This window comes from Giraffa tippelskirchi, chromosome 2 (assembly GCF_054371585.1).
Source record: "Giraffa tippelskirchi isolate mGirTip1 chromosome 2, T2T-mGirTip1v1.2.pri, whole genome shotgun sequence".
NCBI lineage: Eukaryota > Metazoa > Chordata > Mammalia > Artiodactyla > Giraffidae > Giraffa > Giraffa tippelskirchi.
Window position 1 is genome coordinate 151,200,202 of NC_137276.1, and position 27,557 is coordinate 151,227,758.

The 27,557-nt window shown below is 37.8% G+C and overlaps 1 protein-coding gene across 1 annotated transcript in view; it reads left to right on the forward strand.

The window, feature by feature from the left end:
- Positions 1 to 4,032: 4,032 nt before the first annotated feature.
- Positions 4,033 to 27,557, forward strand: part of LOC145539602 (uncharacterized) — a 94,618-nt gene continuing 71,093 nt past the window's right edge. Inside the window, exons 1-3 of the mRNA XM_081573651.1 lie at positions 4,033 to 4,141; positions 16,028 to 16,176; positions 17,336 to 17,460. Coding sequence (XP_081429777.1) covers positions 4,033 to 4,141; positions 16,028 to 16,176; positions 17,336 to 17,460 — 383 coding nt within the window. The remainder of the gene's footprint in view (positions 4,142 to 16,027; positions 16,177 to 17,335; positions 17,461 to 27,557) is intronic.

Genomic DNA, 27,557 nt, shown 5'->3' on the forward strand with positions numbered 1-27,557 from the left:
CTTCTTACAGTCCAAGGGACTCTCAAGAGTCTTCTCCAACACCACAGTTCAAAAGCATCAATTCTTCGGCGCTCAGCTTTCTTCACCGTCCAACTCTCACATCCATACGTGACCACTGGAAAAACCATAGCCTTGACTAGACGGACCTTTGTTGGCAAAGTAATGTCTCTGCTTTTAAAAATGCTATCTAGGTTGGTCATAACCTTCCTTCCAAGGAGTAGGCATCTTTTAATTTCATGGCTGCAGTCACCATCAGCAGTGATCTTGGAGCCCAAAAAAATAAAGTCTGACACTGTTTCCACTGTTTCCCCATCTATTGGCCATGAAGTGATGGGACCAGATGCCATGATCTTAGTTTTCTAAACGTTGAGCTTTTGGTTGACCAAAAATGTCATTGGAGGTTTTTTTTAAAGATTTATGTATTTATTTTTATTTTTTGGCTGTAGTGAGTCTTCATTGCTGCATGTGGCTTTCTCTAGTTGCAATGAAAGGAGGCTACTCCTCATTGCAGTATGTGGGCTTCTCATTGTGGTGGCTTATCTTATTTCTGAGTGGGGACTCTAGCTGTGGGCTTCAGTAATTGCTGCATGTGGGTTCAACAGTTGCTGCTCAGGGGTGCTAAAGCACAGGCTCAATAGCTGTGGCTCAGGGGCTTAGTTGCTCCAAGGCATGTGGAATCTTCCCAGACCAGGGATCGAACCAGTGTCCGTTGAATTGCAAGGCAGACTCTTTAACAACTGGACCACCAGGGAAGCCCCGGTGTTCTAGTTTTCCTGTAAGATGTTACAGAAAAATCCAAACGAACTTTTTGGCCAAGCCAATATATATATTTTTCATATTCTTTTCCATTATAATTCATTATAGAATATTGAATATAGTACTCTATGCAATACAGTAGGACCTTGCAGTTTATCTATTTTTTAAGTACTTAGTTTATTTTTTAGTATTTATTTATTTGTCTGTGCATGCAGGATCTTTAGTTGTGGCATGCGGAAACTTTTAGTTGTGGGATATGAACTCTTAGTTGCAGCATGTGGGATCTAGTTCCCTAACCAGGGATTGAACCTGGGCCTCCTGCATTGGTAGCACAGAATCTTAGTCACTGGATCACCTGAGAAGTCTCTGTTTATTTATTTTATATATAGTAGTTTGTATCTGCTCATCTCAAACTCCTCATTTATCCCTCTCACATTGCCTTTCCCCTTTGGTAACCATAAGTTTGTTTCCTATATCTGTGAATCTGTTTCGCGAATAAGTTTGTGTCACAACTTAAATTGGACATATAAGTGATATCATATGGTATGTGCCTTTCTCTTTTTACTTACTTCACTTAGCATGATAATCTCTAGGTCCATCCATGTTGCTGCAAATTGCATTATTTCATTCTTTTGTATGGCATAATAGTATTCCATTATGTATATATACATCTTTACTTGTTCATCTGTTGATGGACACTTAGGTTGTTTCCATGTCTTGGCTATTTTAAATAGTGCTGCTATGAATATTGGGGAGCATGTATCTTTTAAAATTAGAGTTTTCCCCAAATATAGACCCAGGAGTGGGATTCCTAGACATATGACAGTTCTATTTAAAGTTTATTGAAGAAACTTCCTACTGTTTTCCATAGTGATTGCACCAATTTACATTCCTACCAACAGTGTAGGAGGGTTTCTTTGTCTATATTTTCTTAACTGACTATAATGAATAGGTTCAGTTCAGTTCACTTGCTCAGTTGTGTCCAACTCTTTGTGACCCCATGGACTACAGCACTCGCTTCTTTGTCCATCACCAACTCCCAGAGCCTACTCAAACTCATGTCCATCTCATTGGCGATGCCATCCAACCATCTCATCCTCTGTCGTCCCCTTCTCCTGCCTTCAATCTTTCCCGACATCAGGGTGTTTTCAAATGAGTCAGTTCTCTGCATCAGGTGGCCAAAGTATTGGAGTTTCAGCTTCAGCATTAGTCCTTCCAATGAATATTCAGGACTGATTTCCCTTAGGATGGACTGGTTGGATCTCCTTGCTGTCCAAGGGACTCTCAAGAGTCTTCTCCAACACCACAGTTCAAAAGCATCAATTCTGCAGCACTCAGCTTTCTTTATAGTCCAACTCTCACATCCACACATGACTACTGGAAAAACCATAGCTTTGACTAGACGGACCTTTGTTGGTAAAGTAATGTCTCCGCTTTTTAATATGCTGCCTAGGCTGGTCATAGCTTTCCTTCCAAGGACCAAGCATCTTTTAATTTCATGGCTGCTATCACCATCTGCAGTGATTTTGGAGCCCCCCAAAATAAGTCCCTCACTGTTTCCATTGTTGCCCCATCTATTTGCCATGAAGTGATGGGACTGGATGCCATGATCTTAGTTTTCTGAATGTTGAGCTTTAAGCCAACTTTTTCACTTTCCTCTTTCACTTTCATCAAGAGGCTCTTTAGTTCTTCTTCGATTTCTGCCATAAGAGTGGTGTCATCTGTGTATCTGAGGTTATTGATATTTCTCCTGGCAATCTTAATTCCAGCTTGCACTTTATCCACTATAGTAAGAAAATGACTTAATGACAATAGTTAATATTTACTTAGCATTAACAATATACCATATACTTATATATGCCATCTCATTTAATTCTCAAAGAGACATTATGAAGTATTGTCTTAGTAAGTTTGGGCTGCTGTATCAAAAATGGCATAGATTGGATGGCTTATAAACAATAGAAACTTGTTTTTCACAGTTCTGGAGTCTTGGAAGTCAGAGATCAAGGCATATATCTGGTGTCTGATGAGAGGCTTCTTCCTAGTTCATAGACACCAACTTCTCACTGTGTTCTCACATGGCTGAAGGGAAGGGAGATCTCTCTGGGGTCCCTTTTTTAATGACATGAATCCCAACATTCATGGGTTCATCACCTCCAAAATGCCCCACCTCCAAATACTATTATATGAGGGATTATTTCAACAGATGAATTTGGAGTGATGTGACTTCAACATCACCCCCTAGTCTTCACTTGGTATAAGCTGGGACAGAATATCACAAATGATTACTGTAAACATCTCAGGACCTACATAATCACCTTTGTGGCTAGGGCTAATGAATTAGGAGACTCCAGAATTACAATCATATAAATAGAATATGCAAATGTGAGGAGTATTTATAGCATATCAACTAAAAATTCACTTTTTGTGAGATCTCTCTCACTACCAAGTAAGATAGCAAATGTGAGTAACAGGTTTAAGGCCAAGGATTAATCATTCCTACTGAAGAGTGCATGGTTAGGTGAAATAATCTATTTCTATATAACTACAAAAGACCTCCAACCTTTTTCATACTATATTAAATATGAGACAATGGCTAGTTTTAAGAAGGAGAAAGTATTCATTGTAGTTAATGCATATTAAAAAAACACCACCTCGAGGGAGGGACCAAGATGATAACACAGGAGGCTCCCGAACTTCCCTGCTTCCATGGACACACCAAATGTACAACCTCAGGCAATGCAATTCCCTCTGAGAGAATTCCAGAAACTAACTGAGTGACTCCTACAACACAGGGAAAATGAGAAAATAACTACAACAAAATAAGTGGGATTGGTTGAGACATATTCTTGCCATAAATTCCACCCTAGGCACAGAACCATACAATCAGGAGGGAACCCTAAACTCCCAGCTTCTCCCTGAGAAGCAAAGAACTTGAACTGTGCATCTATTGCTCTACATATTAAAGATCATATCAGAGGGATGGGTCCAAAAACACATATCTCTGAAAGCCAATAGGGCTTGGGTCCACAGGACCCACAAAGCTATAACAAACAAAAAAGCAGTTCTTAGCAGGAGTATTAGCACTCACCACATGTACTCTCACCAGGGCTCAGTGCAGAGAAGCAGGCAAAACTGTCCATTACCCAGTTTTTCTCTGGATATTTTTTCCTGGCTTAAATACATAATTTACTAGTTACTGCTTAGAGTCTGTATGCTGACCAGCTTGCATCAAGGTGATGACTGCAGTACTCCTCAGTATTCTTTGGGACATTGATGGGTCTTGTCACACCCTCAAAGAATAAGGATGGTTGCTGGACAATCACAGAAGCTCGAGAAACAACCAGGAACTTGGATCAGGCTGATTCACAGGTTCATATCCTACGTGAGACCAGTCTATTAAGACTGGGGGAGGTGGCTCTTTTATCTAATGTAGGAAAACCAACACAGAGAGCCAAGGAAAATGAAGGAACAAGGAACTGTGTTCCAAATGAAAGAACAAGATAAATCTCCAGAAATTGATACTAATGAAATGGAGATAAATCCTGATAGTTCAAAATAATTGCCAGAAAAATGCTCACCAGGATCATAAGATCAATTCATGGACAACAAAGAGATAGAAATATTTCAAAGTACCAAACAGAAATCATATAGCTGAAGAATACAGTAACTAAACTGAAAAAATCAATCAGTTCAGTTCAGTTCAGTTGCTCAATCGTGTCCGACTCTTTGCAACCCCATGGACTACAGCACGCCAGGCTTCCCTGTCCACCGACTCCTGAAGCTTGCTCAAACTCATATCCATCGAGTTGGTGATGCCATCCAACCATCTCATTCTCTGTTGGCCCCTTCTTCTCCCATCTTCAATCTTTCCCAGCATTAGGGTCTTTTCAAATGAGTCAGTTCTTTGCATCAGGTGGCCAAAGTATTGGAGTTTCAGCTTAAGCATCAGTCCTTCCAATGAACATTCAGGACTGATTTCCTTTAGGACTGACTGGTTGGATATCCTTGCAGTCCAAGGGACTCTCAAGAGTCTTCTCCAACACCACAGTTCAAAAGCATCAGTTCTTCAGCACTCAGCTTTCTTTGTAGTCCAGCTCTCACATCCATACATGACTACTGGAAAAATCATAGCTTTGACTAGTAATGTCTCTGCTTTTTAATATGCTATCTAGGCTGGTCATAGCTTTTCTTTCATGAAGCAAGCATCTTTTAATTTTATGGCTGCAGTCACCATCTGCAGTTATTTTGGAGCCCAAAAATATAAAGTCTGTCACTGTTTCCATTGTTTCACCATCTATTTGCCATGAAGTGATAAGGCTATGGTTTTTCCAGTAGTCATGTATGGATGTGAGACTTGGACGGTGAAGAAAGCTGAGCACCGAAGAATTGATGCTTTTGAACTGTGGTGTTGGAGAAGACTCTTGACAGTCCCTTGGACTGCAAGGAGATCCAACCAGTCCATCCTAAAGGAGATCAGTCCTGGGTGTTCATTGGAAGGACTGATGTTGAAGCTGAAACTCCAATACTTTGGCCATCTCATGCGAAGAGTTGACTCATTGGAAAAGACCCTGATGCTAGGAAGGATTGGGGGCAGGAGGAGAAGGGGACGACAGAGGATGAGATGGCTGGATGGCATCACCGACCTGATGGACATGGGTTTGGGTAGATGCAGGGAGTTAGTGATGGACAGCGAGGCCTGGCGTGCTGCAATTCATGGGGTCACAAAGAGTCGGACACGACTGAGCGACTGAACTGAACTGAACTGATGGGACTTGATGCCATGATCTTAGTTTTCTGAATGTTGAGTTTTAAGCCAACTTTTTCAGTCTCCTCTTTCACTTTCATCAAGAGGTTCTTTAGTTCTTCTTCACTTTCTGCCATAAGAGTGGTGTCATCTGCGTATCTGAGGTTATTGATATTTCTCATTCAGTGTCAGACTAGATCAATCAGAAGAAAGGGTCAGTGAACTTGAAGACAGGGAAGTGGAATGCATTCAATCAGAACAGCAAAAGGAAAGAGAATGAAAAAGAGTGAAGATAATTCAAGGGACTTTTTGGTATAACACCAAGAAGACCTATATATGAATTATAGATATGTGAGAGAGAAAAGGAGCAGAATGCTTATTCAGAGAAATAATGACTTAAAGAATACTAAATAGGATGAATGAACCTAAACAGACCCACATGACAATACATTATAATTAAACCATCAAAAGTTGAGGACAAATGGGGCAAAGACAGCCTCTTCATTAAATGGTGCCAGGAAAACTGGACAACTACATGTAGAAATGAAGTTAGAGCACTTCCTAACACCATACACAAAGATAAACTCTAAATGGATTAAAGACTTAAACGTAGGATCAGAAACTATAAAACTCTTACAGGAAAACATAGGCAGAACACTCAATGACATAAATCAAAGCAAGATCCTCTATGACCCACTTCCTAGAGTAATGGAAATAAAAACCAAAGTAAACAAGTGGGACCTGATTAAACGTAAAAGCTTTTGCACAGCAAAAGAAACTATAAACAAGGTGAAAAGACAACCCTCAGAATGGAGAAAATAATAGCAAATGAAACAATTGACAAAAGATTAATTTCCAAAATATATAAACAGCTCATACAGCTCAATACCAGAAAAACAAACAACCCAATCAAAAAGTAGGAAAAAGACCTAAACAGACATTGCTCCAAAGAAGACATACAGATGGCTAACAAACACATGAAAAGATGCCCAACATCACTCTTTATTAGAGAAATGCAAATCAAAACTACAATGAGATATCACCTCACACCAGTCAGAATGGCCATCATCAAAAAGTCTCAAACAGTAAATGCTGGAGAGGGTGTGGAGAAAAGGGAACACAATTGCACTGTTGGTGGGAATGTAAATTGATACAGCCACTATGGAAGACAGTATGGAGATTCCTTAAAAAAAGCTAGGAATAAAACCATCATATGACCCAGCAATCCCACTCGTAGGCATATACCCTGAGGAAACCAAAATTGAAAAAGACACAAGTATCCCACTGTTCATTGCAGCACTAGTTACAATAGCTAGAACATGGAAGCAATCTAAATGTCCATTGACAGATAAATGGATAAAGAAGTTGTTGTACACATATACAATGGAATATTACTTAGCTATAAAAAGGAATGCATTTGAATCAGTTCTAATGAGGTGGATGAATCTAGAACCTATTACACAGAGTGAAGTAAGTCAAAAAGAGAAAGATAAATGCTGTATTCTAACACATACATATATGGAATCTAGAAAAATGGTACTGAAGAATTTATTTACAGGGCAGCAATGGAGAAACAGACATAGAGAATAGACTTATGGACATGGGGAGAGGGGAGGAGAGGGTGAGATGTATGAAAAGAGTAACATGGAAACTTACATCACCATATGTAAAATACATAGCCAACGGGAATTTGCTATATGGCTCAGGAAACTCAAACAGGGGCTCTATTTCAGCCTAGAGGTGTTGGATGGGGAGGGAGATGGGAGGGAGGTTCAAAAGGGAGGAGATATATGTATACCTATGGCTGATTCATGTTGAGGTTTGACAGAAGACAACAAAATTCTGTAAAGCAATTATACTTCATTAAAAATATAAATTAAAAAAAAAGTTGAGGACAAAAAAGGAATCTTAAAAGCAGCAAGGGAAAAACAATTTGTTATATACAAAGAAATTCTCTTAAGACTATGAGGATATTTTCAGCAGAGACCTTGCTGGCTAGAGGGAGTAGAATGATTATTTAAAGTGCTGAAATTAAAAACCAAGAATATTCTACCTGGCAAAGTTGTCCTTTACCTTAGAATTGAAGGAGAGATAAAGAGTTTTCAGACAAACAAAAGCTGAAGGAGTTCATCAACACTAGACGAGTCTTACAAGAAATGTTAAAGGAAGTTTATCAAGTTTAAATAAAAGCATACTAATTAAAAACATGAAAACACACAAATGTATAAAATGTAAAAATGTACTGGTAAAGGTAAACGTATAAATTCAGAATACACTAAGATTGTAACAGTTATGAGTAAGTCACTTATAACTCTAGTATAAACGTTAAAAGACAAAAGCATTAAAAATAATCATAACTACAATAATTTCTTAATAGATACACAATATAAAAATATGTAAATTGTAGCATCAAAAACATGAAAGGTGGGAGGGATCTGAAAATATAGAGCTTTTGTATGCACTAGAATTAAAGTCATTATCAATTTTAAATTAACCATTTTAACTGTAAGATGTTTTATGTAAGCAAAAAACTATGGCAGAGATACAAGATAAAAAGTAAGGAATCAAAACATACCACTACAGAAATACACCAAAGTACAAAGGAAGAGAGCGAGAGGAGAAAAAAGAAACTACAAACAGCCAGAAAACAAGTTATAAAATGGCAATAGTTACTCCATAATTAAGTTAAATATAAATGGACTAGAATATAGCCAATATTTTAATGACTACAAGTAGAGTATAATCTATAAAATTTTTGAATCAAATATTGTATATCTGAAACTAATTTAATATTATAAGTCAATTATGCCTCAAAAAAATTAAATAAATATATAAATAAAAATTTTTTAAATCTAAATAGACTAGATTCTCCAATCAAAAGACAAAGAGTAGCTGAATGAAATTTTTTTAACCGCCACTGCCAAGTCGCTTCAGTCGTGTCCGACTCTGTGCGACCCCATAGACGGCAGCCCACCAGGCTCCACCGTCCCTGGGATTCTCCAGGCAAGAATACTGGAGTGGGTTGCCATTTCCTTCTCCAGTGCATTAAAAGCAAACTTTAAATACAACTATATCCTGCCTACAAAAGATTCACTTCTGCTTTATAGACATACATAGATTGAAAGTGAAGGGATGGAAAAATATATTCCATGTAAATAAAAATAGAAAGAAAGGAGGGGTAGTTACCTTTACATCTGACAAAATACACTTTAAACGAAAAACTGTAACAAGAAGCAAAGAAGATCACTATATAATTATAAAAGGACCAACACATCAGAAGATATAACAATTATAAATAATGTATAATGTACATTTAGGTACATCAAAGCACCTAAATGTATAAAGCAAATATTTAACAGATCTGAAAGGATAAATAGAAAGCGATACAATAATATAGGAAACTTCAATACCCCATTTTCGCCAATGGATAGATTACCCAGATGGAATATCAGTAAGGAAACACTGGACTTAAACTACACACTAAGCTACAGACATATATAGAACATTCCATCTAACAGCAGCAGAATACAGATTCTTCTCAAGTGCACATGGAACATTTTCCAGGATAGATCATGTGTTAGGACACAAAATATATGTTAATATATTTAAGAAGACTGAAATCATATCAAGCATATTTTCCAACCACAACGATACAAAACTGGAAATCAATTAAAAGAAAAAAACTGAAAAATTCACAAATATGTGAAGATTAAACAACATGCTCCTGAGCAACCAACAGGACAAAGAAGAGATCAAAAGGAAAATTAGAAAACATCTTAAGACAAATGAATATGGAAGCAGATAACATACCAAAACTTAAAGGGTGTAGCAAAAGAAGTTTTAAGAGGGAAGTTTATAGCAATAAATTCCCATACTAAGAAAAAATAAAGATCTCAAATAAACAACTTAACTTTACACCTCAAAAACTGAAAAAGAACAAACTCACCCAAAGTTAGTAGACGGAAGGAAATAGCAAAGATCAGAATAGAAATAAATGAAAACGAGGCTAAAAAGACTAAAAGAAAAAAATCCTTGAAACTAAGATCAAGTTCTTTGACAAGATAAATGAAATAGACATAGTGTAGCTAGACTAAGAAAAACAGAAAAAAAGACTCAAATAGATAAAATTGAAATGAGACAGAAGACATTAAAACTAATAACACAGAAACAGTGAGGATCATAAGAAGCTATTATAAACAATTATATGTCAGCAATTAGCTAACCTAGAAAGTGAGTAAATTCCTAAATACATATAACCTACCACAACTGACTCATGAAGAAACAGAAAATCTGAAATGACCAATACTAATAAATAGATTAAATCAGTGTTCAAAACCTTCTCCAACACATGAAAAAGCAGATGACTAAACTAGTGAATTCTACAAAACATTTAAAAAAGGATTAATACCAACCCTTCCCAAACTCTTCCAAGAAAGCAGAAGAGAAGGGAACATTTCCCAATCTCATTTTACAAGAACAGTATTAGTCTGCTATCAAAAACCAGGGAAAGACACTGTTAAGAGAAGAAAATTATAGGCCAATGGCCCTTATGAACATATATGCAAAAATCCTCAACAAAATATTAGCAAGCCAAATTCAGTAGTGCTTTGAAAGGGTCATACACCATGATCAAGTAGGAAGTGAAAAGAAGTTCAACATCACTAATCATCATCAAAATATAAGTCAAAATCACAAGGAGATATCACCTCATACATATTAGGATGTGAGGTGATATCTATTATTAAAAAGACAAGACAGACTTCCCTGGTGGTCCAATCCAGGGGACAAGGATTTGAGCCCTATTCCAGGAAAATTCCACATGCTGCAGAGCAACTAAGCCCGTGCGCCTCAACTACTGAAGCCCAGGTGCAACAACAAAGACCCAGGGGAGCCAAAATTAATTAAAATTTTAAATAAATAAATAAAAAGACAAGAGACAACAAATGCTGGCAAGGATATGAAGAAAGGGAAACTTCTGTACATACTTGGTGGAAATATAAAGTTGGTACAGCTTCCATGAAGGCTCCTCAGGAAACTAAAACTAGAACTACCATATGATCCATCAATTCCACTTCTGCATATATATCCAAAGGAAATAAAATCACCATCTGGAAAAGATGTCTGTACTTCCATGTTCATTGCAGTATTATTGAGAATAGCCTATGTACCCATCGATGAATGAATGGATATAGAGAATGGATTGAAAAAATATTATTCTGTCTTATAAAAAGAAGAAAATTCTCCATACATGACAACAAGGATGAACTTGGAGGACTTTATGCTAAGTGAAATAAGTCAGAGAAAGATACATACTGCACAATATCATTTATATGTGAATTTTTCAAGTTAAATTCATAGGAACACAGAGTTGAATGATGATTTCCAGGGTCTAGGGGGTTGGGGAAATAGAGGCTGACAAAAGTGTACAAAATTTCAGTTTAAAGATGATTAAGGTCTGAGGAACTAATGTATAACATGGTAAGTATAGTTGATAATACTGTATTGTATAATTAAAATTTGTGAAGAGAGTAGAATTTAAGTGTTCTCACCAAAAAAAGAAAAGATAAATAAATATGTGAGGTGGGAATCCTTTCACAATGTTTATCTCCGTCAATTCATCATGTATACTTTAAATACATTACAATCTTTTTTGTTAATTATATCTCAATAGGGAGCTTCCCAGGTGGCTCAGTGGTAAAGAATCCACCTGCCAATGCAGGAGACACAGGTTTGATCCCTGGGTCAGGAAGATCCCCTGGAGAAGGAAATGGCAACCCACTCCAGTATTCTCGGCTGGAGAATTCCATGGACAGAGGACCCTGATGGGCTACAGTCCTTGGGGTCACAAAAGAGTTGGACACGACTTAGCAACTAAACAACAAAACACCTCAATAGAACTAAAGAGAAAAAGAAAACATCACGTCTTCATTATGCAGTTACCTTCTTCCAAGGAGCTGAAGTCACTTGATTCCACACATTCAAAGCAAATGGCAAATACACTGGGCCAATTCTACCTCCAAAAAGTTAGGGCAGTAATTCGCAGAAAAGTTATCCAAATCACTGTAAGTTTTAATTGAGCCCATTATGTTGCTAACACTGTTAGAGCCTCTAGGAGTAACAGACAAAAAGAGAAAGGAGGAAGGGGAATAGAAAGAAGAGAAGTAGCATGTTCTTGTCCTAAAGGAGCTTGTAATGCACTGGGGAACCCCTCAGAATGTTAGTTTGAAAATGAGCAAGTGCCAAATTCTCAGTTGGTCCTTCTGCCTTCACTTCTCACTGCTCTCTATCCATTCACCATACAGCATATAGCAATCTGAATGCTTAAAAACCTAAATCAGAGCTTGTGCTGTGAAGCTGAAAATCTTGTCATAGCTTCCTATTTCACTTACCAGGAAAAAAAGAAAAAGTACAGTCCTCACAAAGGCTTAGATGTCTGAGACCTGCCAACTTCTGAGACCCCAACTCCTACCACACGTCTTCATTTTCACTAGGCTCAGACCAACTGGTCTTCTTTCTATTCCTGTCATCCAAGCTCTTACCTGCCTTTGGGCCTTTGTACTGACCAGTCCCTCCCCTGACACAGCTGGCTGCTGGTTTTCAGTAGGCTCTTAGATCCTGTGTTGCCCACTGAAAAAGCCTTCCCTAACCATGCAGCATAAGCCAGCCGCTCATCCCACTTGCCACACTCTCTGACATGCGTTTTCTTCACAGCGCTTTTCACCATCTGAAGCTGTCATATTTACTTGTGTCCTTATTTATTGCTTGTTTTCTCCTACTACAAAGTCAACTGTATGAAAATACAAACCATGCCTGTGTTGTTACTCACCACACATACTTGGCTTCAATAAATATTTTTGAATGTAAGGCAGACAGAAAGGAGCATGTTAGTGTTGACTATAAAGTTATCCAAAAAGACTCCAAGAATTCAGTGGGCCTTGAAAGACAGATAGTGGTAAACTGCTCAGAATCTGATCAGGTTAACTCTCCTTCAATCTTTCCCACTAAAGCCTATATCACTCAGCATCTGAAAAAGTCAAAGTAACTCAGAAAGCACGTGCCAAATGCTTATTGAATTGAAAAGCTATTTTTGAACAATCCCACGTGGTATGTATCACTTGAATAGAAGACTGGTATTGGGTTCACAGAGGTTTTTCTAGTTCAGGGCAGCAGTGTCCCAGATAGAGTCTGCTCTATGTCTAGAGTAAGGACAAAATGAAGCAGAGCTACAGGTAACCCAAACTGGTGTTGCTATAACAAGAAAAAGAAATATACTCCAAGTGAGCCCCTTTGCCATCTCCAACTCTCAAGCCTAACTCTACAAAAATACATACAAGGTGCAGTATCGTCAAATTTTGTGACTTAAATGCTGTACTGTTTGCCTTAGATAAGTTTTTGGCTCCTGTGTCATGCTTTTATTTCTGGGAAGGCTTACTTAGCAAAGAAAAGAAATATAAGGCTTAATGTCTCTCCATTACATATCCATACTCCCAAATTTGTAAATTATCACTACCGAGAATAATTGCACCCCGTTTCCATCCCATGGTCCCTAACACTCTGTCATTTCAACCACAACCAGGTGGGATACCAAAGGGGATTACATGTTCATTTGGAATGAGATATGTGCAGAAAACCCCTTAAGAAACTCAGATCCTTTTTCTATTCATTAATAATAATGTGCAAGAAAAGAAAAGGCCAAATGGAAGAGCAGCAAGAAGCGTTTATTAGTTGTTTGGGAACTAAGGACTTGACAGATCTTCTCTGGTGTGACAACAGGTCTTGAGCCTAGTGTTTGTCAGACTAAGACTAAAATTGCAATGCCTTTTTACTTGACGTATTATGTCCTAGAAAAAAACTCCAAGGAACAACTTGGTAAACATATATTTTATGTCTAAAATACATAAAACTGCATCAAATCTTAGATTGCACAGCTACAGCTAATTAATTTGTGTATGTGATAAAGTGTTTAAAAATACTACAAAATTATTTTTTTTAACTTCTGGAAATCAAAAAGTACTCACACACAAATACACTTTTGATTTGGAGAGGGCACATATGATTTGCCACATAAGTGACAAAAGATTAAATTCTTATGTAAAACACAGTTTAAATTAATTAGAAAAAGACAACTGTCACAATAATCGATAACTGAACAATATGAAAAAAGCAACTGACCAACAAGAAATTCAAATGTTCTGCTAACGTTTATTTATCTTTTCCTTATTCAATCAACAAATATTTATTGAGTACCAAATATGTACCTGGTATTACACAAGACACAAGACAGAGCTAGTAAAGGAATGCTCAAAATTCTCCAAGCCAGGCTTCAGCAATACGTGAACCGTGAACTTCCAGATGTTCAAGCTGGTTTTTAGAAAAGGCAGAGGAACCAGAGATCAAATTGCCAATATCCACTGGATCATTGAAAAAGCAAGAGAGTTCCAGAAAAACATCTATTACTGCTTTATTGACTATGCCAAAGCCTTTGACTGTGTGGATCACAATAAACTGTGGAAAATTCTGAAAGAGATGGGAATACCAGACCACCTGACCTGTCTCTTGAGAAACCTGTATGTAGATCAGGAAGCAACAGTTAGAACTGGACATGGAACAACAGACTGGTTCCAAATGGGAAAAGGAGTACATCAAGGCTGTATATTGTCACCCAGCTTATTTAACTTATATGCAGAGTACATCATGAGAAACGCTGGGTGGAAGAAACACAAGCTGGAATCAAGATTGCTGGGAGAAATATCAATAACCTCAGATATGCCGATGACACCACCCTTATGGCAGAAAGTGAAGAACTAAAGAGCTTCTTGATGAAAGTGAAAGAGGAGAGTGAAAAAGTTGGCTTAAAGCTCAACATTCAGACAACTAAGATCATGGCATCTGCTCCCATCACTTCATGGCCAATAGATGGGGAAACAGTGGAAACAGTGACAGACTTTATTTTTGGGGGCTCCAAAATCACTGCTGATGGTGATTGCAGCCATGAAATTAAAAGACGCTTACTCCTTGGAAGGAAGGTTATGACCAACCCAGATAGCATATTTAAAAGCAGAGACATTACTTTGCCAACAAAGGTCCGTCTAGTCAAGGCTATGGTTTTTCCAGTGGTCATGTATGGATGTGAGAGTTGGACGGTGAAGAAAGCCGAGCACCGCAGAATTGATGCTTTTGAACTGTGGTGTTGGAGAAGACTCTTGAGAGTCCCTTGGACTGCAGGGAGATCCAACCAGTCCATCCTAAAGGAGATCAGTCCTGGGTGTTCATTGGAAGGACTGATGTTGAAGCTGAAACTCCAATACTTTGGCCACCTCATGCGAAGAGTTGACTCATTGGAAAAGACCCTAATGCTGGGAAGGATTGGGGGCAGGAGGAGAAGGGGACGATAGAGGATGAGATGGTTGGATGGCATCACCGACTCAATGGACATGGGTTTGGGTAGACTCCGGGAGTTGGTGATGGACAGGGAGGCCTGGCGTGCTGCGATTCATGGGGTCGCAAAGAGTCGGACACGACTGAGCAACTGAAGTGAACTGATTACACAAGACACCAAATACATATTGATGAGCAAAAAATGGCCCTGTTTTGAAAGAACTCATAGTATATTAAACCCAACTCATAATCAAAGAAATTCAAATTAAAATGGTGTCTTACCTATTAATTCCTTCAATTTTCATTCTATAAATATAGCAAGATACACTAAGTAGTTTAAATGTTTTCATATGCTTGTCTTGCTAATTCCATACCTGGGTATTTTTCCTAAGGGAATAATCAGAAAGATGCAAACAGACTTACGTGTAACTACGTTAATTGTGCTATTCTGGGATCCACCTTAATGTTCAACGATTGGTAATATTTTCTAGAAATTTTTAATGTCATTAGAAAATTCTCACAAAAAAAGTGTGTCTGAAAAAAAATCATACAGAACTGGAATACTGATAGCAAAATATCGATGCACGAATATATCCATATTCTACATTTTCTAAAGTTAAAGTCTTAGTATAATATTAAGGAAAAAAGGTTTTTAAAATAACCAACATAAATTCTTTTGACAACGATGCCATCTTATAAGTTGTTTGCCAAATAAACCGTCTGCTGCTACTGCTGCTAAGTCGCTCGGTCGTGTCCGGCTCTTTAAGACCCGATAGACTGCAGCCTACCAGGCTCCTCCGTCCATGGGATTCTCCAGGCAAGAACACTGGAGTAGGTTGCCATTGCCTTCTCCAGTAAACTGTCTAAATATACTCTTTCCAGTGTTCACAATTTGAATCTATTTTGGAGCATACAGAGGCTAAGAAAATCCTAATGTTAGAAGCAATACAAACCAACCCTCTTAGTTGTCTGAGCAATAAAATGCTGCGTTATTTAAATTATTTTAAAAGGAAAATTCAAAGTGTAGCTTGACAGTCACCTCTGCCTTTATACAAGAAACACAGCCTATAGCCACCATTTAAAACCGCAGACCACCGACTTGGACTCAGGACCGGGATTTTCTCCGTTTAGCCCTAACTCACTAAGGTCCTCAGCGGCCCGCCGTCTGCAGACGGCATACCCGCAAAGGGAAGACCGCGACTCCACTTCCTGCCTGGGGGCGGCACTTCGGGCCCTCGCAGGGAATTCGGAAACCTGTTCGAGCCGTTTCTCGTAGAGCTGAACCTTGTTATTTGGTAAATATTTATTTAGCTCTCTGAGAATTCCGAACTAATCACTGCCACTTCTCTTTAATAATAAATGGTGAACTTCAAACGCAGCAGAATCAACCAACTCATCAGCGCTCGCTGGGAGGTGCAAAACTGCAGCCGGCCAGCGGACATGAAAGACTGAACATTTCCTGTTCCAGCTCCCGGCGGCCCAAAATAAACTTAAACCAAGTGGGAAGATGTTGGTGCGGTCGCCCCCCGCGCGCGGGCCGCGGGAGCCCGGGATCCATCTGTCCGAGGCCGGGCGCGCCGCCCCTTCCCCTTTCGCCCCAGGAACCCTCAAAGCCCGCAGCCCTGCCGACTCCACAATCTGGGCTGCTGCTCGTCTGGGCTTTTTATGCTGCCTTTTAAATGTGCTGTTCAGCTGCAAGCCAATTAGCCCTTTCCGCTTGCCCGGGCGAGCGGTGGGAGCGCTCGAAGCGCCTCCTCAGCAGCGGAAACGCAAGGGCTCCCGCGGCGGCGCTCCCGGGCTCAGAAGGGAAGTTGACGTCAGCCTTCCAGGATTTGGTCCTCAAAGTCTTTTTTAATTTACTAGGAAAGACAAGAGTCTCCCCTTTGATGGCTTCATTTTGTAATGTGAGAAACAAACTTTAAGGCCCATCCTATACACTCGTATTTGATTCATCAAAGCTGCACGGTCCCACCTTCATCCACTGCTGATTTGGAAATGCTATCAAGCCTTTGGAAATACTGAAAGATTTTTCTCCCAGACACAGGGATAAAGATAATGAATAAGTGTTGAGACCTGACTCACATTTACCTAAAATTCTGTTTATCCAAGATGTATTTTTTAATTCTATACTGCCCATTCTGATGAAGGCATGAGTGCTTGAGGTAGAGCTGACTCTAGTTTTCTGATAAACCATAATAAAGCTTTGAATGAGAAATATTTTGCCCGCAATGTTTTCTTTGTTTTGTATGATTATTTCATCTGTGTATAATGGAGACCCAAACAGATTTGAAGTCCAATTTGTTCTCAAACTTAACACATTTCCGTTAATTTTTTTTAACATGAATTAATTTAGAAGAAGTTGCTGGAACCATAGGGGTTGATGTTAAAATAGCTTCGCATCATTCACAACGAGCCCTGCTAAATGTACTGTTAATTTTACTCAATAATCCCTAGGTACGGAGAAGACGAGAAGCACGCGTTCTCCAACGGCTCACCGAAGCGACCCTGCGGGCATTTTCAGTGGTGAGCTTGGAGTGCCCCTCTGTGGAAGGAGATGAGCACTACAGTTTCTCTCACTGGTGAGTTTGTGGTTGCTGCTTACTTGGAAACCTTGTAGTTCTTCACTTCTGCACACGTGAGGGCAGATGTTACTTTACTGTTAATATCAGTGAGTTTAGTCTCACTCCTTTTCTTCCATGAAACATAAATATTTGTTGAAAAGAATGAATGAATGAATGAATGAATGAATGAATCCTTTTGTCTCTCTTTCAAAAGCTTTGCATTTATTTTCTTGCAAAACCCATAGCTGTGTTAGTCCCCATTCTGACATTTAGGAGCAGATAGAATGAAATGACAAGGAGCACAAATAGGTGTTATCTCATGTCCCAGGTCTCAGAAACTGGCAGTGGCTACCACAGAGGGAAACTGTGGCCAAGTTGGCTCAGAAGAAAGGGTGATGTGATGAGTGAGCAGGATGCAAAAAAGAAGTTAATCACTCTGTGCCCTAGGAGCTGAAACCTGTCTTATTGATATATAACACTTCTAGCCATTGGTTAGTTGTCACAGAATTTATTTAACGCATTTCAGTCTTTTTTTCATCTCAAAAACAAAATAGTGTATTTACTGTTTACCCTGCCAAATAATAAACTCCAGTTTTACTTATGTGATAATAAATTAAAAGGGGCTTTCCAGGTGGCACTAGTGGTAAAAAAAAAAAAAAAAAAGAAAGAAAGAAAGAAAGAAAAAAACCCACGTGCCAATGCAGGAGACATAAAAGACGTGCGTTCAATTCCTGGGTAGGGAAGATCCCCTGGAGAAGGGCATGATAACCCACTCCCATATTCTTGCCTGGAGAATCCCATGGACAGAGGAGTCTGGAGGGCTACAGTCAAGAGGATCACAAAGTGTCAGACACAACTTCTTGGAACACTTATTGGCTAGAAGTCTTATGTTCAAGTTATACTCTAAATAGAAATATTATCATTAAGATGCTTTTAACTGCAAGTAAACAAAATTCATATCTGTCTTATACAATAAAGGTGACTCATTGGCTCATGTAACTGAAAATTCCAGTTCAAGCTTTAATCAAGGGTTGATCCCTCCAATACTGTCACCAAAATGTTAGTTTCTTTCCATTTTTCTGCTTTATCTTCCCAGGTACAGTCTTCACCCTAAAGGTGAATTAATGAAATCACCAACATTATCATTACTGTATGAAGGAGGTCACTCAATGTTCTCTAAGAAGGAATAACAGATAAAGTAACAAAGTTGTTTGAATCAAGATATTTTTTCATGAAGTAATCTATGGATTAAGTCATTTAAGGAAAAAAATTTTGTTGAGAGCCTGTTGAGGCCCATGATGGAGGAAACTGTCCTCCCTTTTTCTTTAACTGAAATATAGTTGATTTGCAATATTGTATTAGTTTAGTTCCAGGTATACAGTAAAAGTAATTCAGTTGCTTTTTTTCAGATTATTTTCTGTTATAGGTTATTACAATATACTGAATATAATTCCCTGTATTATACAGTAAATCTTTGTTGCTTATCTACTTTTAATTTAACAGTTTGTATCTGTTAATCTCATGTTCCTAATTTTTCCCTCCCGCTTCCTCTTTGGTAACTATAAGTTTGTTTTCTATGCCTATGAGTTTGCTTCTATTTTGTATATAGATTCATTTGTATTATTTTCTATTCCACATATAAGTGATATCACATATTATTTGTCTTTCTCTGTCTGACTTACTTCACTTAGTATGATAATCTCTAGGTCCATCCATGTTGTTGCAAATGACATTATTTCATTCCTTTTTATGGCCGAGTAATATCCCATGTTGTGTATATACGTATGTATATACAACATCTTCTTAAACCAATCAACAGTTGTTGGGCATTTAAGTTGTTTCCATATCTTGGCTATTGTAAGTAGTGCTGCTATGAACGTTGGGTGCATTATCTTTTCGAATTAGAGCTTTTGTCTTTTCTGGATATATGCCCAGGAGTGGGATTGCAGGATCATATATTAGCTCTAGTTCTAGTTTTATAAGGAATTTCCATACTTTTTTCCTTAGTGGCTGCACCAATTTATATTTCTAACAACAGTGTAAGAGAGTTCCCTTTTCTCCACACCCTCTCCAGCATTTATTATTTGTAGACTTTTTAATGATAGCCATTCTAACTGGTGTGAGGTAATAGCTCATTATGATTACGATTTGCATTTCTCTAATAATTAGTGATGTTAAGCATCTTTTCATATTGTCCATCTGTGTGTCTTCTTTGGGCTTCCCTCATAAGTCAGTTGGTAAAGAATCCGCCTGCAATGTGGCAGACCTGGGTTCAATCCCTGGGTTGGGAAGATCCCCTGAAGAAAGGAAAAGCTACCCACTCCAGTATTCTGGCCTGGAGAATTCCATAGACTGTATAGTCCATGAGGTTGCAAAGAGTTGGACACTACTGAGTGACTTTCACTTTCACTTTCACTATATCTTCTTGGGGCAAATGTCTATTTCCATCTTCTGCCCATTTTTTGATTGGGTTATTTGTGGTTTGTTTGTTTATTTTTTAATTGAATCATATGAGCTGTTTGTATATTTTGGATAGTAACCCCTTGTCAGTCACTTCATTTATAAATATTTTCTCCCACTCTGTAGATCAGCTTTTAGTTTTGTTGATGGTTTCCTTTTATGTGCAAAAGATTTTAAGTTTGACTTGGTCCAATTTGTTTATTTTTGTTTTTAATTCTTTTGCCTTGGGAGGCTGACCTAAGAATATATTGATATGATTTATGTCCAAGAAAGTATTGTCTATGTTCTCTTCTAGGAATTTTATGGTATCATGTCTTATATTTTGTTCTTTAAACCATTTTGAGTTTATTTTTGTATACAGTATGAGGGACTGTCCTAATTTCATTGATTTATATGTAGCTGTCCAGCTTTCCCAATGCCATATGTTGAAGAGACTGTCTTTTCTCCATTGTACACCTTTGCCTCCTTTGTTGAAGATTAATTGACAATAGGTGTGTGAGTTTACTTCTGGGCTTTTTATTCTGTTTTCATTGATCTATGTGCCTGTTTTTGTGCCAATACCATGCTGTTTTGATTACTGTCACTTTGCAGTATTGTCTGAGGTCTGAAAGAGTTATGCTTCCAGCTTTGTTCTTTTTCCTCAGAATTACTTTGACAATTCTGAGTCTTTTATGGTTACATATAGATTTTAGGATTATTTGTACTAGTTCTGTGAAAAATGTCAAGGGTATTTTGATAGGACTCACATTAAATCTGTAGATTGTTTTGGGCAGTGTGGCCATTTTAACAATGGTATTTCTTCCAAAACAATAGCATGGAGTGTCTTTCCATTTCTTTGAGTTATCAATTTCCTTTACCAGCGTTTTGTGGTTTTCAATGTATAGGTCTTTCACCTCCTTGATTAATTGATTCCTATGTTGGTGGGGGATTTTGGGGTTTTTTTAATTTTACTTTTTTTTTTTTTTTGGTTGCTTTGGGTCTTTGTTGCTGTGCACAGGCTTTCTTTAGTTGCAGTACACAGGCTTCTCATTGCAGTGGCTTCTCTTGTTGTGGAGCACAGGCTCTAGACTCATGGGGTTCAGTAGTTGCAGCTCACGTGCTCTAGAGAGCAGTCTCAATTGTTGTGGCACACAAGCTTAGCTGCTCTGAGGCATGTGGAATCTTCCCTGACCAGAGATCGAACCTGTGTCCCCTGCATTGGCAGGCAGATTCCCATCCACAGTACCACCAGGGAAGTCCTTTAGCATGATATTTAATGGGATTTTGTTCTGATATTTCATTGTTAAGAAATGCAACATATTTCTGTATATTAATCTTGTATTTTCCTACCTTGTTGAATTCATTTATTAGTTCTAGTAGTTTTTGTATAGTATCATTCAAGTTTTCTATATAGAGCATCATTTCATCTGCAAATAATGAGTTTTATCTCTTCCATTCCAGTTTAAATACCTTTTTTTTTTTCTTATCTGGATTTCTTGTCTGTGGCTAATATCCTCCCTTTTTCTACTGTACACTGTTTAATGTGGTGGTGAGAGAAGGCTGTGATGAATACTAAAATATACCCTACTTTCATGTATTACACCAGACTGATAGTGCTAGGAGAAAACTTAGAGAGCACTTGGTCTTGCATCTTTGGTGTACTAGGAAACTAAGACCTAGAGATGGGGAGTAAACATAAAGTTCATTTTATGAGAACTGAAGAGACACTTTAAAATGTAAACAAGGGGGCTTCCCTGGTGGCTCAGTGATAAGGAATCCACCTGCCAATGCAGGAGACTTGGGTTCAATCCCTGGTCTGGGAAGATCCCACGTGCCACAATGCAACTAAGCCTGTGAGCCACAACTGTTGAAGCCCATGTGGCCTGGAGCCTGTGTTCCGCAACAAGAGAAGCCACTGTAATGAGAAACCCAAGCACAGCAACTAGAGAGTAGCCCCTGCTCGCCACAACTAGAGAAAAACCCGAACAGCAATGAAGACCCAGCACAGCCAAAAATAAACAAATAAAATTTTTTTTAAATAAAATGTGAATGAGGATCGAGCCTCTGCATGACCACACGTGTTTATCTGTCAACAAATAGCACCTGAAAATCAGTCTTACCCAGAGATTCAACCAGTCCAGACCAACTTGCTGTGCCCTCCATGAAGACTCTCTGGTGCAACTTCAGAAAGTAATCTCCCTTCAATCTGCTACTCACAGCTTCTTCTTACCTTAAAATAGTATTTTCTGAATTGAGATACACATATGTCAAAGAATACATTGTATGTTGTAGAAAAATATAGCTGGTATTTCAAGCTGTTGATTTCACGATGATTATTGTTCATAAGAAGACTATAGTTGATGTATCAGTGGTGTTCTACCTTACATAGCACATTTTTAACTCTAAGTGTACAATTCAGAGATACCTGCAAAACTTAAAATAGTCAAATTTACACACTGCTGTACTCACAGAAAAAAACTTTGACTGCTTTGGATATGGGCTTCCCTGGTGGCTCAGCAGTAAAGAATTCATCTGCAATGCAGGAGACACAGGAGACAGTAGTTTGATCCCTGGGTTGTCAAAGTCCCCTGGAGGAGGACATGGCAACCCACTACAGTATTTTTGCCTAGAGAATCCCATAGACAGAGCAGCCTAGCAGGCTACAGTCCATGGGGTCACAAAGAGTTGGACACAACTGAAGCAACTGAGCACAAACGCATGCTCTGGATGTGTATGAAGATTTAAGAGAAAAATGTTGTAAAATTTTAAATACTGTCAATCTCATTAATGCCAAGTTGTTGATCTCTTTGCTTTTTTATTTAACTTTTTAGAGAGATGAAGCTCACTGGCCTTCACTCAGTAGTGTTCTCACACTTCTATTTGCTTTGTAAGAAACTCCAAGTCTTTTCTGTATGTAATCTTCAATCTGCCAAATTGTATACATAACTTGTATTTGTGTTAAAAGATACTTGCTCGTTTGAACATTCTAAATCTAACCCTCCATGGCAAGTTTACGTTCCATACGCAAGATAAAGTGAATGGGAAGATCATAAAACTGGGGCTTAATCATGTTGAATAAGATAGGTTTTGTTGTCTGAATTACCTTTTTTAAACTCAGCTGAAGATCTAGTTATAATTTTTTTAATCTTATTAAACAGACACTTGAGAAAAAAGGCTTCAGATTTCCTTTTCTGGAAGTAAGAGGAGCTAATATTCTGAGAGGGCCTACCACCAAAAAACAAGTAGATCCTGATAAGCCATCCTTTATCACATGTCTATTGGGCTCCCCTGGTGGCTCAGATGGTAAAGCGTCTGCCCGCAACGCGGGAGACCGGGGTTTGATCCCTGGGTTGGGAAGTTCCCCTGGAGAAGAAAATGGCAACCCACTCCAGTATTCTTGCCTGGAGAATCCCATGGACAGAGGACCCTGGTAGGCTACATCCCATGGGGTCGAAAAGAGGCGGACATGACTCAGCAACTTCAGTTTCATAGTTGTAAGAAAAAAAGGTAATTTTTCAGGATACTCTCTCCAAAAGTAAATTTCAAGAATGCAGAATGATTAGCAGTATTAAGAAAGGAAAGGTAGAGTGGCCTAAAGGCACAAGCCAATATTAGAGCTGTGATAGCTGGACGAAGTCTTGGCCTAGAAGCTATTATAAGAGTTGAACTTGAGAATCCCGCATTAAGCTGATCTTCTCAAAGGAAACTGAAATGTTCCAGCTCAATGGTCTCCCTGTTTCCTAGCACAATCACAAATAAATGTTCTCTTAAGAAAACTATCCCCATTGTATTACCAAAAGATCCAGATTAAGAGAAAGCAAATATGGGCTTCAAAACCAAAATCAGAAAATACACATGTAAAGAAGACATCATTATTGCAAGTCATCAATAACTACAAATAGATTCCAGTCCCTAAGGAATTCATATTTTGGAAATTGTCAGATACAGAATATAACATTTCTATATATAAATTGTTCAAATAATTAAACATGCTTTCACAGAACAAGTAATTGTTAAAGGATTATCAAAAATATTCTGCCAACTTGAAAAAAATGAAAACAAAAAGAACTTTTGGGAATGAAAAATGTAATTGTTGAAAAAGAAAATGGATGGTTTAGACTGCAGATTAAATGTAAGTGAAAAGAGAATTGGTGAACTGGAAGATATATCTGAAAGAATATCCAGGATCCCATATACAGAAAAAAGAAGATAAAAATTAATATAGAGATTGGAAGTTATAGAGAATAAAATGAAAGACTTTAAAATACATCCATTCAGAATCCTAAAGAAGAAAATATAATGGAGGAACTGCAATATTTGGAGAGAAAATGATCAAGAAATTTCCAAAATTGATGAGATACATAAACTCAGAAGTATCAGTAAAGGAAGCTGATATATAATAAGCAAGATAAATAAAAAGAAACCCACAAAGGTACATTGTAGTGAAATTGCAGATCACAAAAGACAAAAAGACTTTAAAAGCAACCTGATAGAGAAAGAATGATGTTTTTCTCTCAACCATACTGATAGAAAGCAAAAAGACAGGATCGCTGAATCATGGAGAAAGCAAGGGAGTTCCAGAAAAACATCTACTTCTGCTTCATTGACTACGCTAAAGCCTTTGACTGTGTGGATCACAACAATTCTTAAAGAGATGGGAATACCAGACCACCTTACCTGTCTCCTAAGAAACCTGTATGTGGGTCAAGAAAAAAACAGAACAAGACATCTAATAACTGACCAATTCAAAATTGAGAAAGGAGTACATCAAGGTTATATACTGTCACCTGGCTTATTTAACTTTTATGTGGATACATCATGTGAATGCTGGGCTGGATGAATCACAAGCTGAAATCCAGGTTGCCAGGAGAAATATCAATAATCTCAGATATGCATATGACATCACCCTAATGGCAGAAAGTGAAGAGGAACTAAAGAACCTCATGATGAAGGTGAAAGAGGAGAGTGAAAAACCTGGCTTAAAACTCAACATTCAAAAAACTAAGATCATGGCAAATGGATGGGGAAAAAATGGAAGCAGTGACAGACTTTATTTTCTTGGCCTCCAAAATCGCTGCAGATGGTGACTGCAGTCATGAAATTAAAAGACGCTTGCTTTTTGAAAGGAAAGCTATGACAAACCTAGAGAGCATATTAAAAGGCAGAGACATCACCTTGCCAGTGAAAGTCCACATAGTCAAAGCTGTAGTTTTCCCAGTAGTCATGTATGGATATGAGAGTTGGTCCATAAAGAAGGTTGAGCACTGAAAAATTGATGCTTTCAAATTGTGGTGCTGGAGAAAACTCTTGAGAGTACCTGGGACTTCACGGAGATCAAACCAGTCAATCCTAAGGGAAATCAACCCTGAATATTCATTGGAAGGACTGATAGTAAAGCTGAAGCTCCAATGCTTTGGCAACCTGATGCGAAGAGCCAACTCTTAAAAGACTCTGATGATGGGAAAGGCTGAAGGCAAAAGGAGAAGGGAGCAGTAGAGGATTAAATGGTTTGAAAGCATCACCAACTCAATGGACATGAATTTGAGCAAACTCCCAGAGGTAGTGGAGGACAGAGGAGCCTGATGTGCTGTAGTCCATGGGGTTGTAAAGAGTCAGATACAACTTAGCAACTGAACAAGGAGAGAAATTAACTGTCAGCTTATAATTATGTATTCTGCAAAATTATCTTTTCAGAAATAATGAAAAAATGAAGACATTTTCAGTTGAACAAAAATCTAAAGAGTTTGCCGTCAACAGTTTTAGGAACTTGTAAAGAATGTGCATTAGTAAGAAAGAAAGCTATTGTTAAAGAAAAGTCGAAAATGCAAATTATTAGTGAATAAATTGGTTAAGATGTAATTTTTACATCTTTAATTTTAAATGACCTCATTCAAGGAGGAAGAAGATTAGAAAGAAAGAAGGAAGGAGAGGGGGGGTTCTAATTTATAGTGTTTAAGCAATAAAATACAGAACTAAAGTTCTAGACTTAAGTAGCATTTGGAGATTCTTCAGTCTCCAGATTTTGGTTTTGACTCACCAATGAGAAGTAGCTGATGGAAAAGTGTTCTAAGGTCCTTGCATCGTTCATGAGCACATGTAACATTAACTTACTTTAGTCTTACTTAAATTTAATATGTAAGATACAATTTTGATAGTAATTACTAAAAGAATATTTTATCTTAACTGGATGAGGGGAAATTTTGTTAAGAAAAAATTTTAACTAAAAAATTGAATTAATCTTAAAAATGAAAAGGAAGGAAAGACGCAAGTGAAACAGATAGGAGAAAAAAATATTTTAATATTTATTTATTTACCTGGCTGTGCCAAGTCTTCATTGTAGCATGCAGCATCTTTTACTTGAGGCATGTGGGATCTAGTTCCCTGACCAGGGATCAAACCTGAGTCCCCTGCCTTGGGACTGCAGAGTATTAGCCACTGGACCACCAGGAAGGCCCCTAGGGAAAAATTTACATTGATAGAAACAAGTCCAATTATATCAATAATGACAATAAATATAAATGAATTAATTACAAGTTAAAAGGAAAAATTTATTTAATCTGGTTTTTGTTCAGCTAAACCGTTTATAATAGTCACACCTAAAATATAAAAATGTCAGAAGATTAAAAAAGAAATTCCAGACAATGCCAAAACAGTGCAGAGATCACTACACTGATATTAGGTAAAATATAAAACAAAGAACATTATTGGGAACAGAGAAGGTTACTATATAATGGTAAAAGTTTTCAGTTCACCATGTAATTACAGCAACTTAAATTTGAATGCACAGAATAAAATTGCCTCAAAATCATCATAGCATATGTTAGCATACCTCTGGTAATTATCGATGGTCTAGAAGACAACATATTAATTTGAATAAAGAATGCTTGAAGAACAAATATAACAAAATTGCTATAATTAATGTATTTTAAATTAGAAATCTAACAAGTAGAGAACACACATTTTTCTCAACCTCATAAGCAGTATTTCTTAAAATCCACACTCGACTCAGCCATAAGACAAGTCTCAACACATCTCAAAGAATCAGCATCATGAAGACCATATTCTCTGGTAGCAATACAGTTGAAAAGATAAGGGACAATAATACAAACTTGATGGAAGACTTCAAATCACACATTCAAGAAGTCCTATGAATCTTAATCAGAATAACTACAAAGAAAAGCATAACCAGGATATCAGAGCAAAAGAGCTAAAAACAAAAGAAAAGAAGGAAATTTTAAAATGAGGCAAAACAAAAGACATTATCTTCAAAGGAGGAACAGTAAGATGAACAATCATCTCCTCAACAGAAACCATAAAAGTCAGAAGATAATGTTCTTTTCTCAGTCTGATTGGAGGTTTATCAATTTTATTGATCTCCTGAAATAACCAGATTTTTATTTCACTGATCCATTTTCTCTGTTGTTTTCTGTTTCACTGATTTCTGCTGTATTTATTCCCTCCCCTACCCCTTATTCTGCTTACTTTGGGCTTGATTTTCTTTTCTTTTTCTGATTTCTTAAGGTAGAAGCTGATAAAGGGCATGCACAAAAAGCTTACTTTTAATATCATCGTTACTGATAAAAGACTGAATGATTTCCCCCTCAGATAAGAAATGAGAGAAGGATGTCCACTCTCATTTCTGCTATTCTGCATCATAATGGATACCCAAAGAACTA